This window comes from Hemiscyllium ocellatum, chromosome 14 (genome assembly GCF_020745735.1).
Source record: "Hemiscyllium ocellatum isolate sHemOce1 chromosome 14, sHemOce1.pat.X.cur, whole genome shotgun sequence".
Classification (NCBI taxonomy): Eukaryota; Metazoa; Chordata; class Chondrichthyes; order Orectolobiformes; family Hemiscylliidae; genus Hemiscyllium; species Hemiscyllium ocellatum.
In genome coordinates, this window is record NC_083414.1 from 16,800,196 (window position 1) to 16,815,264 (window position 15,069).

The following is a 15,069-nucleotide window of genomic DNA, read 5'->3' on the forward strand; positions in this document are numbered from 1 at the left end:
GGACTGGAGACTATGAGCAGCTGCGCAGTTCTTCAAGTGCCAGTACAGAAATGATGGGTCAAATGGCCTCCTTTGTACTGTAAAATTCCATGACTCTATAACATCAAGATGAACTAATCTTCTTGATATTTTTGAGGAGCTAACAGAAAAATGGGCAATGCAGGAGATGAAATTCATTTAGATTTTCTAAGGGCCTTTCAATAAGGTCTTGGTCTCATATATAATTGGGTTTGCTTTCTTTAATGTGATGTGACACTGTTGGCAAGACCAGAATTTCTTATCCATTCCCAAATACCAGTTGAAGCAAATGCAAAAGAGAATTAAGAGACAATCACATTATCTGCCAGGTAAGGATGGCAGGCTTTCTTCCCTAAAGAATCTCAGTGAAATTTTCTGCCCACTGTATAATGAGAAGGGGATACAGTACCTGAAGAGAGTACACAGGAATGATACCAAGAAATGATCAGGGAAATGATCAGGTTGGGTCTCTCTTCTTTGGAAAGAAGGCTGACGGGTGATTCGTGTGAGGTTGTTAAAATTATCGATTTTTTTTGTGGTGATGCTATAGTTTTAAGAGGTGTATTTTGTCATAGCTTTTTTAATGAAGAGAAGTTGAGACAGTGGTACAAAGCAGTCTGCTTCAAGCCAATAAAGTAAACAGCTTGTGAAGCCTTGGGTTTTTTTTAAAGTTGGAACAACAGAAGCAGCCTGAATGGGTGGGGTCAAGCCTCCACCGTACCAAGATATTTAGTTTAGCTGTTGTGATTCTGTTCGCCAAGCTGGGAATTTGTGTTGCAGATGTTTCGTCCCCTGTCTAGGTGACATCCTCAGTGCTTGGGAGCCTCCTGTGAAGCGCTTCTGTGATGTTTCCTCCGGCATTTATAGTGATTTGTATCTGCCGCTTCCGGTTGTCAGTTCCAGCTGTCCGCTGCAGTGGCCGGTATATTGGTCTAGGTCGATGTGCTTATTGATTGAATCTGTGGATGATTGCCATGCCTCTAGGAATTCCCTGGCTGTTCTCTGTTTGGCTTGTCCTATAATAGTAGTGTTGTCCCAGTCGAACTCATGTTGCTTGTCATCTGCGTGTGTGCCTACTAAGGATAGCTGGTCATGTCGTTTCGTGGCTAGTTGGTGTTCATGGATGCGGATCGTTAGCTGACTTCCTGTTTGTCCTATGTAGTGTTTTGTACATTCCTTGCATGGGATTTTGTACACTACATTGGTTTTGCTCATGCTGGGTATCGGATCCTTTGTCCTGGTGAGTTGTTGCCTGAGAGTGGCTGTTGATTTGTGTGCTGTTATGAGTCCTAGTGGTCGCAGTAGTCTGGCTATCAGTTCAGAAATGTTTTTGATGTATGGTAGTGTGGCTAGTCCTTTGGGTTGTGACATGTCCTCGTTCCGTTGTCTTTCCTTTAGGCATCTGTTGATGAAATTGCGGGGGTATCCGTTTTTGGCGAATACATTGTATAGGTGTTCTTCTTCCTCTTTTTGCAGTTCTGGTGTACTGCAGTGTTTTGTGGCCCTTTTTAACAGTGTCTTGGTGCAACCTCTTTTGTGTGTGTTGGGGTGGTTGCTTTCGTAGTTCAGGACTTGGTCTGTGTGTGTGGCTTTCCTGTATACCTTTGTGGTGACGTCTGCAACACAAATTCCCAGCTCGGCGAACAGAACCACAACAATGAGCACCCGAGCTACAAATCTTCGTACAAACTTTGAATTTAGTTTAGCTTTCAGTAGCTGTTGCGACTGTGAAAGCTACTACATCTCTCTCCCCCGCACCCCCCCCCCCTTTGCCAAAGCTAAAAGCTTGGGTTCTCTTCCTGCTGCTATAATTGTATCTGTCACAATTTCCTTTACTGGTTTTGCCTTTGCCAAGGGTGTGTTTATGGGATGTTACTATATTGGAACATCTAATGAGTAGTTGATTATTTTGTTAAATATTTCAATAGAGTTACATTAAGCCAATTCTTTTCTTTAATTTGTATTTTGTCTGTATTTTAAGAATAGAGTCATAGAAATGTATAGCATGAAAACAGACCCTTCAGTGCAAATTGTCCATGCCGACCAGATATCCTAAATAAATCTAGTCCTGTTTGCCAACACTTGGCTCGTGTTCCTTTAAACCCTTCCTATTTATATACCCAGCCAGATACCTTTTAAATGTTGTAATTGCCTCAGTCTCCACCACTTCCTCTGGCAACTCATTCCACACAAGCACCCCCCTCTGCATTAAAAAGTTGCCCTTTAGGTCCTTTTAAATCTTTCCCCTTTCACCTTAAACCTATGCTCTCTAGTTCTGGACTGGCCCGCCCTGGGGAAAAGACCCTATTTCCCTACATTCTATATCTTCCATATGCTTTTTCACAGTAAACACTGATGCAAAAGACTCGTTTAGTATCTTCCCCATTTCCTGCGGTTCCACACATAGGCTGCCTTGCTGATCTTTGAGGGGCCCTATTCTCTCCTGAGTTACCCTTTTTTGCAGAATTATATTTGTAGATACATTTTATTTTGCTCGAAAATGCACAATCTGCAGGCAGCCTATGCAGGCAGTCAATACATATAATATTTTGTAAATTCTACTTTGGAAATAGAGCCAGTCTTACTCAACATTGCAATACAGACAGACTCTGACCTCAAATATTGAATGCATTGTCTGAGCTGAGAATCCACCTTTTGTTATAAAACCTGAAGTTATCTCAAGAAGGTGACTTAAAAAAAGTTCTAGGATTTATATATTAATGAACCGAAACCTGCAACTCATTCTAAAAGATTAAAGACTTAACAATCCATATTACAGGAAGTTTCTCCTGGGATTTTTTTCCTGACTGCACTAACAAGGTCATGAAGCCACAGGTTGAAGCAAAGGTAGAAATCCAGGAATAATGTCAAGGAAGTTGAAGTTCAATTCTCAGAGACTAATGTTCAATCAAATGGTTGATTAAAAATAGGAGCAGGCAAAGGAAAAGTAGATATTTTAACTTCAGAGAAATTAGCTGTATTACAACAGAAAAATGAAAAACTACAGTAGTTGTATCAAACAGCATACACAGAAGAAATATCTGTTAATATCTTAAAAATGACATTTTGATGAGGAAATGAAGAGCCTTACTTATTCAGGTGGATGTGAAATGGGCAGAAGTTCATCAAATTCCTGTGACAGGATAAACTTCCTGTTACAGAAAGTAGTTACTGTGGGTAGTGCACGAATTACCAGTAGGAGGTCAAAATTTTTTTAAAAAGTACCTGGTTTACATAAAGATGTGGTTGAATTTTACTAGACATGTCACATATGTTGGGTATTTGGAAAGTTCAGGCAGTGTTAAAATCAGCACCTTTACTACCATTCTCGCATTTAGGGAATATTTTACAAGATGCTTAATTGATTATATTGGACCCCTACCTAAACCAAAAAGTAAGTAATTAGTCTTTGTTGACCATAATGCACAGGTCTACTAGATTCCCAGGGATCATTCCATTATGCCGGTATCATGGCTAAAAGGATTGTAGAAGAGTTTCTCAAACTTTCTACTAGATACAAATTACTCACAGAAATACATTTGGATCAAGGATCAAAATTTACATCAAAATTATTCAAGTAAATTATGCTTAGTTTAGGAAAAGTACAATTCACTGCTTACCATCCAGAATACATGGAGTATCAGGATGGTGACATCAAACTTTAAAGACAATGTTGAGGGCTTATTGCCAAAACTATGCAGAAGATTGGGATAAAGGAATTCCATTTATATTTCTTGCATTTAGGGATGCACCTAATTAATCAGCTAAATTCTATCTATTTGAATCAATTTTGGGGCATGAAGTTAATCAAGTCAAAATCGGTGAGCCAGAATTCGATGATCACATATTTGAACTATATATCAAACTTTAGGTAAATATTAGAATGGGTGTGTTGGCTTGACAGCATTTAAAAGTAACACTGCATGTGATGAAACAGAAAGCAGAAAAGAAATCAAAATAAGTCTCCCAGTGGTAGACGAACCTTTAAAGCCCTTATCAAAAGGAAATTGAATGAGGTGAATTATTTAATAAAAAACACCAGATAAAAATAAATCACATAGTGTGTCACATCTCCTCCGGTTACAGGGGATGATACCTGAGGGTTCAGGGGGAGGTTGGTGGGGAGTGTGGCTGAAACCAAGGACTGTCAAAGGGAACAGTCCTTGTGGAATGCTGAGAGGGGTGGGGAGGGCAAGATGTTTTTGGTGGTGGGGTCTAGTTGAAATTGGCAGAAGTGTTTACGTATGATGCATTGGATGTGGAGACTGGTGAGGTGACAGGTGATGACAAGGGGGACTCTGTTTTTATTGCATTTGGAGGGGCATGTTTAGAGCAGTGGAATGGGGAAGGGAGGTGGTGCACCTCGGACGACTCAGTTCCCTTTCCTGACCTCTCCATCTCCATCTCTGGCTATAGTATCTGGCCAGACGTTTACTACAAATCTACAAACTCTCGCAACTACCTAGTCTACACCTCCTCCCACTCAATACCCTGCAAGAACTCCATGCTGTTGTCCCAATTCCTCCGCCTCCACTGCATCTGCTCAGATGAGGAGACATTCTACTTCCAAGTATCCCAGATGTCCAACTATTTTGAACAACATAGTTTTGTACCCTCTGTCATTCAGACAGCCCTCCATTGCACCACCTCCATTCCTTGTCCCACTGCAGTAAACCCCTCACCTCCAAATGCAATAAAGGCAAAGTTCCCCTTGTCCTCATCTACCACCCCACCAGTCTCTGCATTCAGTGCATTCATCCTTAACCATTTCCACTAACTCCAACTAGACCCCACCATCAAGAACATCTTCCCCTTCCCACCCCTCTATGCCTTCTGCAAGGACTGCTCCCTCCAACAGTCCTTGGTTAGCACCACTTTCCCTACCAAACCCCCTGAACCCCCAGGTACTTTACCCTGCAACCTGAAAAGGTGCAAAACCTGCCAGTACACCACCCCTCACCTCTATCCTAGGCCCCTAACAGTCCTTCCAGGTAAGACCGAGGTTCACCTGCCTCTCTTCCAACATACTGCATCAGATGCAACTGATGTGGTCTTCTCTACATTGGGGAGACCAAACGTAAACTTAGGGAATGTTTCACCGAGCATCTCAGCCTGGCCCGCAGGGGCCAACTGGACCTCCCAGTCACCATCCATTTTAATTCCCCTTCCCACTCCCTTTCCGACGTGACCATTCTTGGCCTCCTCTATTGCCACAATAAACTAAACCGCAATTTGAAGGAATACCACCTCATCTTCTGCCTGGGCAGCCGACAGCCCAGAGGACTCAACAATGAATTCTCCAATTTCAAATAACCCCCCTTCCTTTCCCTGACCCCTCCCCATCCCTTCCACTCCTCCCAGCCACGTACCGGATTCATTCTTCCCATTGACCAAGCAGGTTGTTCCCTCTACCTCTCTTCATCTGTCCCCATTTCACCACTCTGCTCCCGCCATGCCCTTTATCTGCAGCTCCCCTTACTCCCACCCCAGTCCTGAAGAAGGGTTATACCCGAAACATTGCCTTCTCCACCTTCTGATGTTGCCTGGCTTGCTGTGTTCTTCCAGCCTCCTGCTTATCTACCCATTAAAACTTAGCAAACCTCTGCGGTATGTTTGCCCGTTTTTTCCAATGGTTTAAATCTTACATTAAGAGGATAAGACCATCAGACATAGGAGTGGAAGTAAGGCCATTCGAATGTCTTGATGTGACCAGCAGCTCAGTAGACAATCACATTGAAGTATTTATACACAGTAAAGCTGAAAGCACTTAAAATCCTTTGCTTAAGATTTAACTTTTGAGATAATAAAATCATAATTTATTTTGCTAAGTTAAAGCAGAAACAAAGATAACATAGACAGAAATTGCTAGAAAAACTCAGCAGGTCTGGCAGCATCTGTGGAGAGAAATCACAGTTAGCGTCTTGGGTCAAGTGACCCTTCCTCATAACTGTTTATGTTTCCGATTTACAACAACTGCATTTATTTTGATTTTTAACAAATATATCAAGTTCAAAAATGTTGAAAAATATAAAAGAAAATTGTTTTTTTCATCATGATGCAAGAAATTGTGTATTTCTTGAATTTAAAATAGCTTTTCAGGAACTGTTAGGGTATCCAACAATAATTACAAAATCAATGTGCTGAAAAAAAAACCCTGTTCCATTTCATTCAACAAGCTGTTATTTTCTCAAGGGTTTGTGCAGGGAGATTAACAATATATGAGTCAAAGGTCTTGACAATTCTATTTGTTTGTGCAATTGCATTCAGAAAAGATCCTTTAACAGCATATCCGCAAGAGAATCAAAGAATCACTGACCAATTTCTGTATTATTCGGCACAAGTGCAAAATCCAGCAGTCGCTGTCAATTTCATGGGCGTAATGAGAGAAATGCTGTCAATGCCTTACAAACGTCTAGCCACTATGTCTTTGCATCTGACACTGTGCTGACTTAGGAAGGGCTGTGAAATGCAGAATGGAGCCAAACTATTGTTTGTCCCCCAGTACTACAGGGAATATAGATGGTTAATTGTCACACTATACATTCATCCAAGCTGTCTCCTCCTGGAGACTCAACTCATTTAGAAATATGGAACATTTTATGCTCTCAAAATTTTCAATCACTCTGAAGCACAAAACAGGCAAGTTATGGTCACCGTTCATGTTTGCAGGTGATTCTTTTGAGTTTGCTTTGAAATAACTTTTTATATTGGCTGTACACAAGGAACCCAATATTGCCATCAATCTATAAACTTCGAACAATGTATAGGAAGTTTCTGTCAGTGACATGAAGAGTTATGACAGAACTCAATTGCGATCTATAACTTATTTCAAAAAATAATTCCAACTTGCTAATATGTAGTTGCAAAGTTGCAGGAAATATTAGCCAGCTCCATGTAGAGAATTGCACTTATTGATTTAATAACTTATTAAAAGAAAATCAATTCTTAGATTCCATAAAGGAGAAAGGGAATAAAGAACATCTTAATAATAATTGCACTCCATATTTGAAGACAACAGCCCAAACCGTGGGTTCAGAAACATGGTACAATTAAAGCTGACCTGTAACAAATTCAGAATAGAAAGAATAAGGTAGGAAATTTGACCCCCAGAGAAAGGCTGCTCCAGCACTTGTCCAAGAGGTATTGAAAACATGGACTGACTCCTCCATTTCAGTCAGTTTTTATGATATCACCTCATTCACCTTGTATAAATTTTCACATTATTTGTACTTCATCAACTTGCTACAGAGACAGTGTGACAAACTGTGGCACATGAAAATGTTCATTGTCCTTTATATATGCAGCTTTTCCCCGAGATTCACACATTGCTAAGATCTTTTTTTAAGAGAAGCTGAAACATTTTCAACAATGCAGTCCTCAAAGCAACACAATTCAATATGAATGGACTGTCATGGTTTCTTTGTCACAAGGGAAAAGATATGGAATGCACTCCACTGTGACATGACATTATTTACAGCTCATTTTGCAATACAAAGTCATATAAATTATACACCTTCATATAACACTGACATGATGCAATATGGCCATCACCCTGAGCAACAAAAAAAACTCACAAGTGAGAATGACTAAGCAACTCTTGAACAAGAGTAAACGCATGATCAAGCTCTTTAACTAGTCCCATGTTTGTGATGCAACTAGAGTGAAACACAAAATGCTACAAAGCTAAAGTGAAAGGTATAAATACATAAACTGTTAAATGACTGGAATTTCAGTGAAGAAAGAAGCCCATTGTTTCCACATCAGTCACCAGTGGAGCTATCTGCAGTAATCTCAAAGTAATTAAAATAGATTCATTCACTGGCTTCATGCATCTCCTTACATCTTCTGTTCTGCATTTTTTAACATGCAGCTGAAGTTGTTCAAAAACAAAATATACCCATTTTAATGAGGTTTAGGTTAAAAATTGAATTCTTTGCCATTTTATACCAATTATCAGCACCGAGTACAGTTTAACCAGATGTGGCATAGATTAGGTGCACAGTTAAGAAGACATGAAACAGAGCCCTCACCACTTGGCTGGATGAGTGTGATTCCAAAACACTCAAGTTTTTTTTTAAATCATTCAGGACAAAGCAACCTGCTTGATCAGCAACTCATCCACCAACTTAAACATTCGCTCCCCTCACCACAGCGGCAGCCATGTATGCCACCGACAAGATGCACTACAGTTCCAAACTGAGCCTCCCTCAAAAGCATCCTCTGAACTAGTGACCTCTACCACCTAGAAGGACAACAGCAGCAGACATATGGAACACCACCACCTACAGATTCCTATTCTAACCACACACACCATTCCAAACTAGAACTACATCATTGTTCAGTCACTATCACAACATTAAATCACTGAAATCCCGTCAGTAGCATTGCCGGTACACCTACAATATACAAAGTTCCACATTCAAGGTGCCATCACACAATCAATTTCTCAGGGATTAAAGCTGACGAACAAGTGCCAGCCTGACCCTCATCTCATGAAAGACTTTTTTTTCTTAAAATAGATATGCCATCCACAAAGCCACATGTGTTGAAGTACCAGGTTTCTCCAGCATCCTGCGGGAAGGTATACTCCCATCCACAGCCATGAAGAGGGTCATCACCTTCTTTATGGATCAGAGGACGGTGAACTGAAGCAGGGCGGCATGATGGCTCAGTGGTTAGCACTGCTGCCTCGCAGCACCAGGACCCGGGTTCAAGAAGGATGCTCACCATCATCTTTTCAAGGGCAAGTTAGGGATGGGCACTAAAATTTCAAGCCAGCCAAAAATATCCACATCCCTAACAAAGTGAATGAAGAAAATGATCTTGTTCAATACCAAGGCAGGTTTGAAGAAATAGACTGGTCACTCCTATTTCTAACGTTCACTTCGCTATTCAACCGAATGCTTAAATCCCTCATTTAGGTGGATGGCACAGTGGCTCACTGCTGCTTCAGAGGACCAGGGACCCAGCTTCGATTCCAGCCTCGAGCGACTGTCTGTGTGGAGTTTGCGTGTTCTCCCCGTGTCTGCATGGGTTTGCTCCGGTTCCCTCTCACAATCCAAAAGCATGCAGGTTAGGTGAACTGGCTATGCTAAATTGACCACAGTGTTCAGGAATGTGTAGTTTAGGCGCCTTAGTTCGGGGTATATATAGGAGAATGGGTCTGGATGTATTACTCTTCGGAGGGTTGGTGCGGATTTGTTGGGCCAGATGGCCTGTTTCCACACAGTAGTGATTCTATGTTGCTATTGATGTCCAGTCTGAAAGACTGTTTCATGAGGAAATTCATGACTACAGTCACCTTCATAGCCATCTTTGCCCTGTTAGAATCCTGCAAGTCCAGTTCCAAGTGGTGAAAAAATTCCACGACCATCTCCTTTGTAAAACAGAGACATTGCTCCTAACTTCGTTTGAGTTAAGAGAAAATGCTGTTAAAAGACCGTTGGTGCGTTAAGCCTCCTTCAGACAGTCTTTTACCCCCTTCTCCTCCTTCTGGTCTTCTGCATTGTCTCTATTTTGCCATTCAGCCCTTTGAACCTTCTCTGTAGTAAAACATTGCAGAGTTGCTGATGAATGGAGTGTTAAGCAATTAGGCTGCTTCATTCTGGATAGTGTCAAGCTTCTTGAGTGTTGTTGTAACTGCATTCATCCAGTCAATTGGGGGGATGTATTCTATCACACTCCTGACTTCTGATCTGTAGATGGTGGACAGGCTTTGGGAAGTCAGGAGGTAGGTAGCATGTTGCAGAGTTCCCGGTCTCTGTTCTGCTCTTGTCGCCACAGTAGTTGATCCAGTTAGGTTCCTGGGCAAAAGTGAGGACGGCAGATGCTGGCAACCAGAGTTTAGATTAGAGTAGCAATTCCTGATGAAGGGCTCTTGCCCGAAATGTCAATTTTCCTGCTCCTTGGATGCTGCCTGACCTGCTGTGCTTTTACAACACCACTCTAACCTAAACAACAGTTAGGTTCCTGGTCAATACTGACCTCAGGAAGTTAATGTGTCCAAGTAAAATACACCTCACAGATTACCCATGAAGAACATTTAAGAATCAAAGGACATTAACTGTGCTCTTACCAATTTTTCCCACAGGTCGTGGAACAATCTAACAAGTGCTAATAAGGTACAGTGCAAAAACAAAAAATGACGTACACTGTTAGGTTTTGTCATTTTTCATATTGCTGTATATTCTGTTTGAGGTGTATAAGTTTATGAGAGACATGGTCAAGGTGGATAGTAAGCAACTGTTCAAGAATAAGGGCACACACTTTGAAAGTAAAAAGGTAGAAGGTTTAGAGGGGATTTGAGGAAAACAAATTTTTACCTCGAGATTGGTGGGAGCACTGCCTGGGAGGGTAGGTGAGGTGGGAAACCTCACAACCTTTAAAAAGAACTTTTAAGTGTCATAACATTCAAGGTTATGGGCCTACTGGTAGAATGTGGGGCTAATGCAGGTAGAAGCGTTTGAGACTCGATGGGCCAAAGAGCCTTTTGTGTACTGTTTGATTCTCTGCCTCACCTCATTCAAACCTGAGCTACATCAACACCAATTATTCTTCTGTGTAACTACAGATAGTATCTCTAGGTCTTATCCCCAGTTGTAATCTCAGAATTCACCTTCTCCCCTTTCAATACTCCATCTCTCGAACACTGGAGTGCGTTTCCTTCTATTTCATATGGAAAACTAACATTCCCCAACTCCGCCTGGCTCTTTATTTATTTCCGGCAGACAGACCTTAATTAATTAAATCCCTTAAAAAAAAACAATTCTCTGCTGGGATGAGAAATTGCTCTGTCCTCCACCTTGTTTTTTCCTGCAGAAATTCCGATTTGTAGCAACCACGGTCAATCCATTCACCCAAACTCTGCAATCCGCTACTGAGATTGCAACAGGTACTTCTTGCAATTCATTCTGTCAGTGGAAAAGTTTTCACTCACCGCAAAGAGATCGAAGACAATCACCCATCCCCAGCCTCCCTCGGGAGGGTCCCTCACTCTCTGCCGTTGGGAGCCTTTTGGATTACACATTGTGTTGGCTCCTGTCTAATTTTGGTTTTTCTCTCTCTCCGTGAGCCGTCGATTCTCTCTCTCTCTCAAATTCCTCACCGGGCTCTCTCCAGCCTGTCTCTAACAGCTTCTCTCCCCTGTTCCACAGGCTCAGCCTACCCCTAGTGGTAAACAAGTCCACCAACTCAAAACATAGTTCCCAAGAGAGAGAAAAAAAAAGCTGACAAGGGCGTGAGTTGCGAGATGAGATTAGCCATCGTTCAGGAAGTAAAGGATAATGTATTTTTTAAATTCACGAACAGGATATTTGGCGTCACTGCATTTTTTTTTCCCTATTCCGTAAGTGCACAGAGGGCAGTTGAGAGTCAACCACATTGCTGTGGGTCTGGAGTCACATATGGGTCAGACCAGGTAAGGAAGGCAGGTTTCCTTCACTGAAGGACAATTGTGAATCAGAGGGTCACCAGTAAACTTGTAATTCTAGATTTTTTTTCTAAAAATAGATTGCAAATTTCAACATCTGCCTTGGCAGGATTTGAACCGAGGTCCCCAGAACAATACTTGGGTTACTGGATTTATAAAAACAAAAGAATGCTGTAAATCAAAAACAAAAACAGAAGTTGCTGGAAAAGCTCAGCAGGTCTGGCAGCATCTGTGCAGAAAATTCAGAGACAAGGTTTCAGATCTGGGTGACCCTTCCTCAGAATAGTTTTTGTTTTTGTTACTTATTGAATAGACTGGCAAGAGTATCAAGATTAGGGTTTTGCTGGAAAAGCACAGCAGATCAGGCAGCATCCGAGGAGCAGGAAAATCGACATTTCGGGCAAAAGTCCTTCATCAGGAATGAGGCCAAATGTCGATTTTCCTGCTCCTCGGATGCTGCCTGACCTGCTGTGCTTTTCCAGCACCACTCTAATCTTGACTGTAATCTCCAGTATCCACTTCTTCCTGGCAAGAATATCATTCAGGCAAAAGTGAGGACTGCAGATGCTGGAGATCAGAGTCAAGATTAGAGTGGTGCTGGAAAAGCACAGCAGGTCAGGCAGCATCCGAGGAGCAGGAGAATCAACGTTTCGGGCAAAAGTCCTTCATCACCCAGCCATCCACTCCACATCATTTCCAGGCCACTGCAATGAGCTAACCCGAGTCAAATCATGAGGGCATTAAAATCTTTATCACATTTTTTTCTCTGAACATTTATATTAGAGAAAGAAGAGATTCTTGGGTAACTAACAGCGATGAATCTTCCAATTGGGTAAAGGAGCCTTTTCACTTTCCAATTGGCTAAGGTGATGGAGTACTTTCAAGTGTGACCAACCAATAGCAGGCACATTGGTTGATGTTAGGATGATGTGTGTGACAAATCAATCCATGCCCGTATGCAGGAAGATGTGGGCAACATTCAGTTTGGGTATTGCTGAATACTCAAGTTCTACACAACTAATCATCTATTGAGATTTGGGCTGAACGCAGTTAGTAATGTCACAACATACTCAACCTTTCAGGACCATGGGAGAAAGGGACTCACTGGATTGCTCTATAGAACACTGTCATGCTTTTGATGGACTGAGTGGTCTCCTCCTGTTCCATAATGGTTCTATGGCTCTGTGATTTCTGTTCTATAAAATGTATGCTTTACTTAGATACATAAAGGCCACATGTAATAGATAACGACATCTTAAGAGTCACTATTGACCAGGAGCAATTGGATGAATGATAAATACTATGGTTATTAGATCACCTCAGAAGTTTAGAATTCTGTAGTGAGTAACCTTCTGACTGTCAAACATCTGTCCACTATCGACAAGGTGAATTTCAAGAGCCTGATGGAACACCCTTCACTTTACTCACAGCAGCAACAACAAGTAACATGCTCAACACAATACAGGACCTTCAAGAAGGTCTTGTGGCAGAATGGGCAGCATTCCTGCCTTTGATACTATGGGGCATAAGTTTAAGGCAAGCCAGAAAAGCTTAAAGGAAATGTGCGCGGCAAAATTTTTTACTCAGAAGAAGGTGAGTACTGCCAGTGGTGGTGGTAGAAACAGATAAGATAGCAACGTTTAAGAGGCATTTGGACAGAGGCATGAACAGGCATGGAATAGAGGGATATGACGCATATGCAAGCAGATGAGATTAGTTTAGAATGGTATCATGGTTGGCACAGACATGGTAAGCCAAAGGGCCTGTTCCTGTGCTGTACTGTTCCATGTTCTACATCGGGAGTTTAAGTCTCACTCCAGGACTTGATGGCTAATGGAGGTGCATTCATAACATATCCAGGTTGACTGTCAACTTGTAAATCCTTCTAAACATGTCAATAGTAGTAAGAGTGGAGGAGATTCCTGGGCAGTCTAGTAATGGAAAGAAATTAGAACTGCTCTTATTAATATCCACAGTTCAAGGCTACAATATGAATTTAAAAGTATATGTTGCCACAGCAACTAAACATAAAACCACATGACAGCAACTATCCTCCTCACATCTTTGTCATGGAATTACACTTGTCCTTAATGAGAATTTAGAATTGAACAGTGGATAAGTGTAAGAATTGAATTGAATTGAATGATTTATTCACACATGCATTTTTTAAAATATCACTATGGAAAGTGTTAATTGTCACCATACTCTGACGCCATTTTTAATGACCTGAATGTATGAAAAAATACTACTAAAGTAGAGTTCAAGAAGTATTTTGTATTATCGTTTCTATGTCATGGTGATTTCTGCATTGAAATCTTTGTTTGGCACTTCCCTATTCCAATATTACGAATTCTAAACTAACATCAACGGACCTTGCTGACATTAAATGCAGGGGAACAATATCCACATTAAATTGTTAGCCAAAGCAATGTACACATGACATTTTTCTCATTTATTGTGAGACTTAGTTATGTTTACAATGCCCTTAGACTGTCAGAAAATATACTAGCAAATAAATTTGTCAAGAAAAACGTGCAATGATTCACCATGTATACAAGGACTAATACTGACAAGCGAATGTTACAAAGGACAGAGACAGTTCTGTGTGGAAATATTTAATGAGTATAAGATGCTCAGTGGTAGCAAAAGTAAAATGAACTTGTATCTTTGCCACATTTATATTACATGTCTATCAAAGGGTGCAAATGCGCTACTTTATGTTGAGACAACTGTTAATTTATTTAAAATTAGATTGCATATTATGATTAATACCTTCACAACCACACCAGGATTGATGCTTTATTTGTAGCTGGACTGAGAATAGATAACGTAACAAGAGGTTGGTGATAGTTGACTGAAAATACTTTATTCTCATGATGAACTTGGTGGGCTGAATCTTAAGTAGAAGTCAGCTATGTGTCAATTTTGATGAGTTTCCTGGAGGTATTCTCTCCATGAGCCCGAACAAAAGTTCTGACACTATCTTCTCAAACTTGCCCTCAATGCCTCCTGATGAAGGGCTTATGCCTGAAACGTCGAATTTCCTGTTCCTTGGATGCTGCCTGACCTGCTGCGCTTTTCCAGCAACACATTTTCAGCTCAATGCCTACAGACCATGACTCTCTGGTGCCTTGCTTCGCATCTTCCCCAACTCGCTACAGGTGAAGGTACTGGCCACTGTAGGGACCTCCTGGGATTCCTGCACTGGCACCATCTTTAAAGGCCAGATGTGCACTCAGTCAAATGCTGACAGTGCAGATTTGCCCTGTCGATTCCTATCAATTGCCCAGACATATCAGCCAGAGGAAAATTAGCACCCCACTGTGCCAATGGGGGCTGAGGGTTTCTGGTATTTGGGGGTTGTGCGCAATTGTTGCCAAAGGAACATGCCTAAGATGTTGGTGCCTCATGCCCAAGATGAAAGAGCAAGCAATAAGCTGGAATTGCCAGGAATTACTACCATCTAGTCTCCAGCTAGTGGATGGGAGAATAGGAAACTGCATATTATTAAGTTAAAAATCACACGACACTAGGTTATGGTCCAACAGGTTTATTTGGAAGCACTAGCTATTGGAGCTCTGCTCCTTCATCAAGTGGTTGTGGAGTATAAGATCATAGGACAC

The 15,069-nt window shown here is 41.4% G+C and overlaps 1 protein-coding gene across 4 annotated transcripts in view; it reads right to left on the minus strand.

Moving 5' to 3' along the window:
* Positions 1-15,069, minus strand: part of LOC132822077 (monocarboxylate transporter 5-like) — a 96,922-nt gene that overhangs the window by 43,613 nt on the left and 38,240 nt on the right. The window contains exon 1 of one of the 4 annotated variants that reach the window (XM_060835094.1): positions 10,955-11,172. The exons of the other annotated variants lie outside the window; for them this stretch is intronic. Coding sequence (XP_060691077.1) covers positions 10,955-11,044 — 90 coding nt within the window. The 5' untranslated portion in view covers positions 11,045-11,172. Of the gene's footprint in view, positions 1-10,954; positions 11,173-15,069 lie in introns of those variants that run through there. 4 annotated transcript variants of the gene reach the window in all.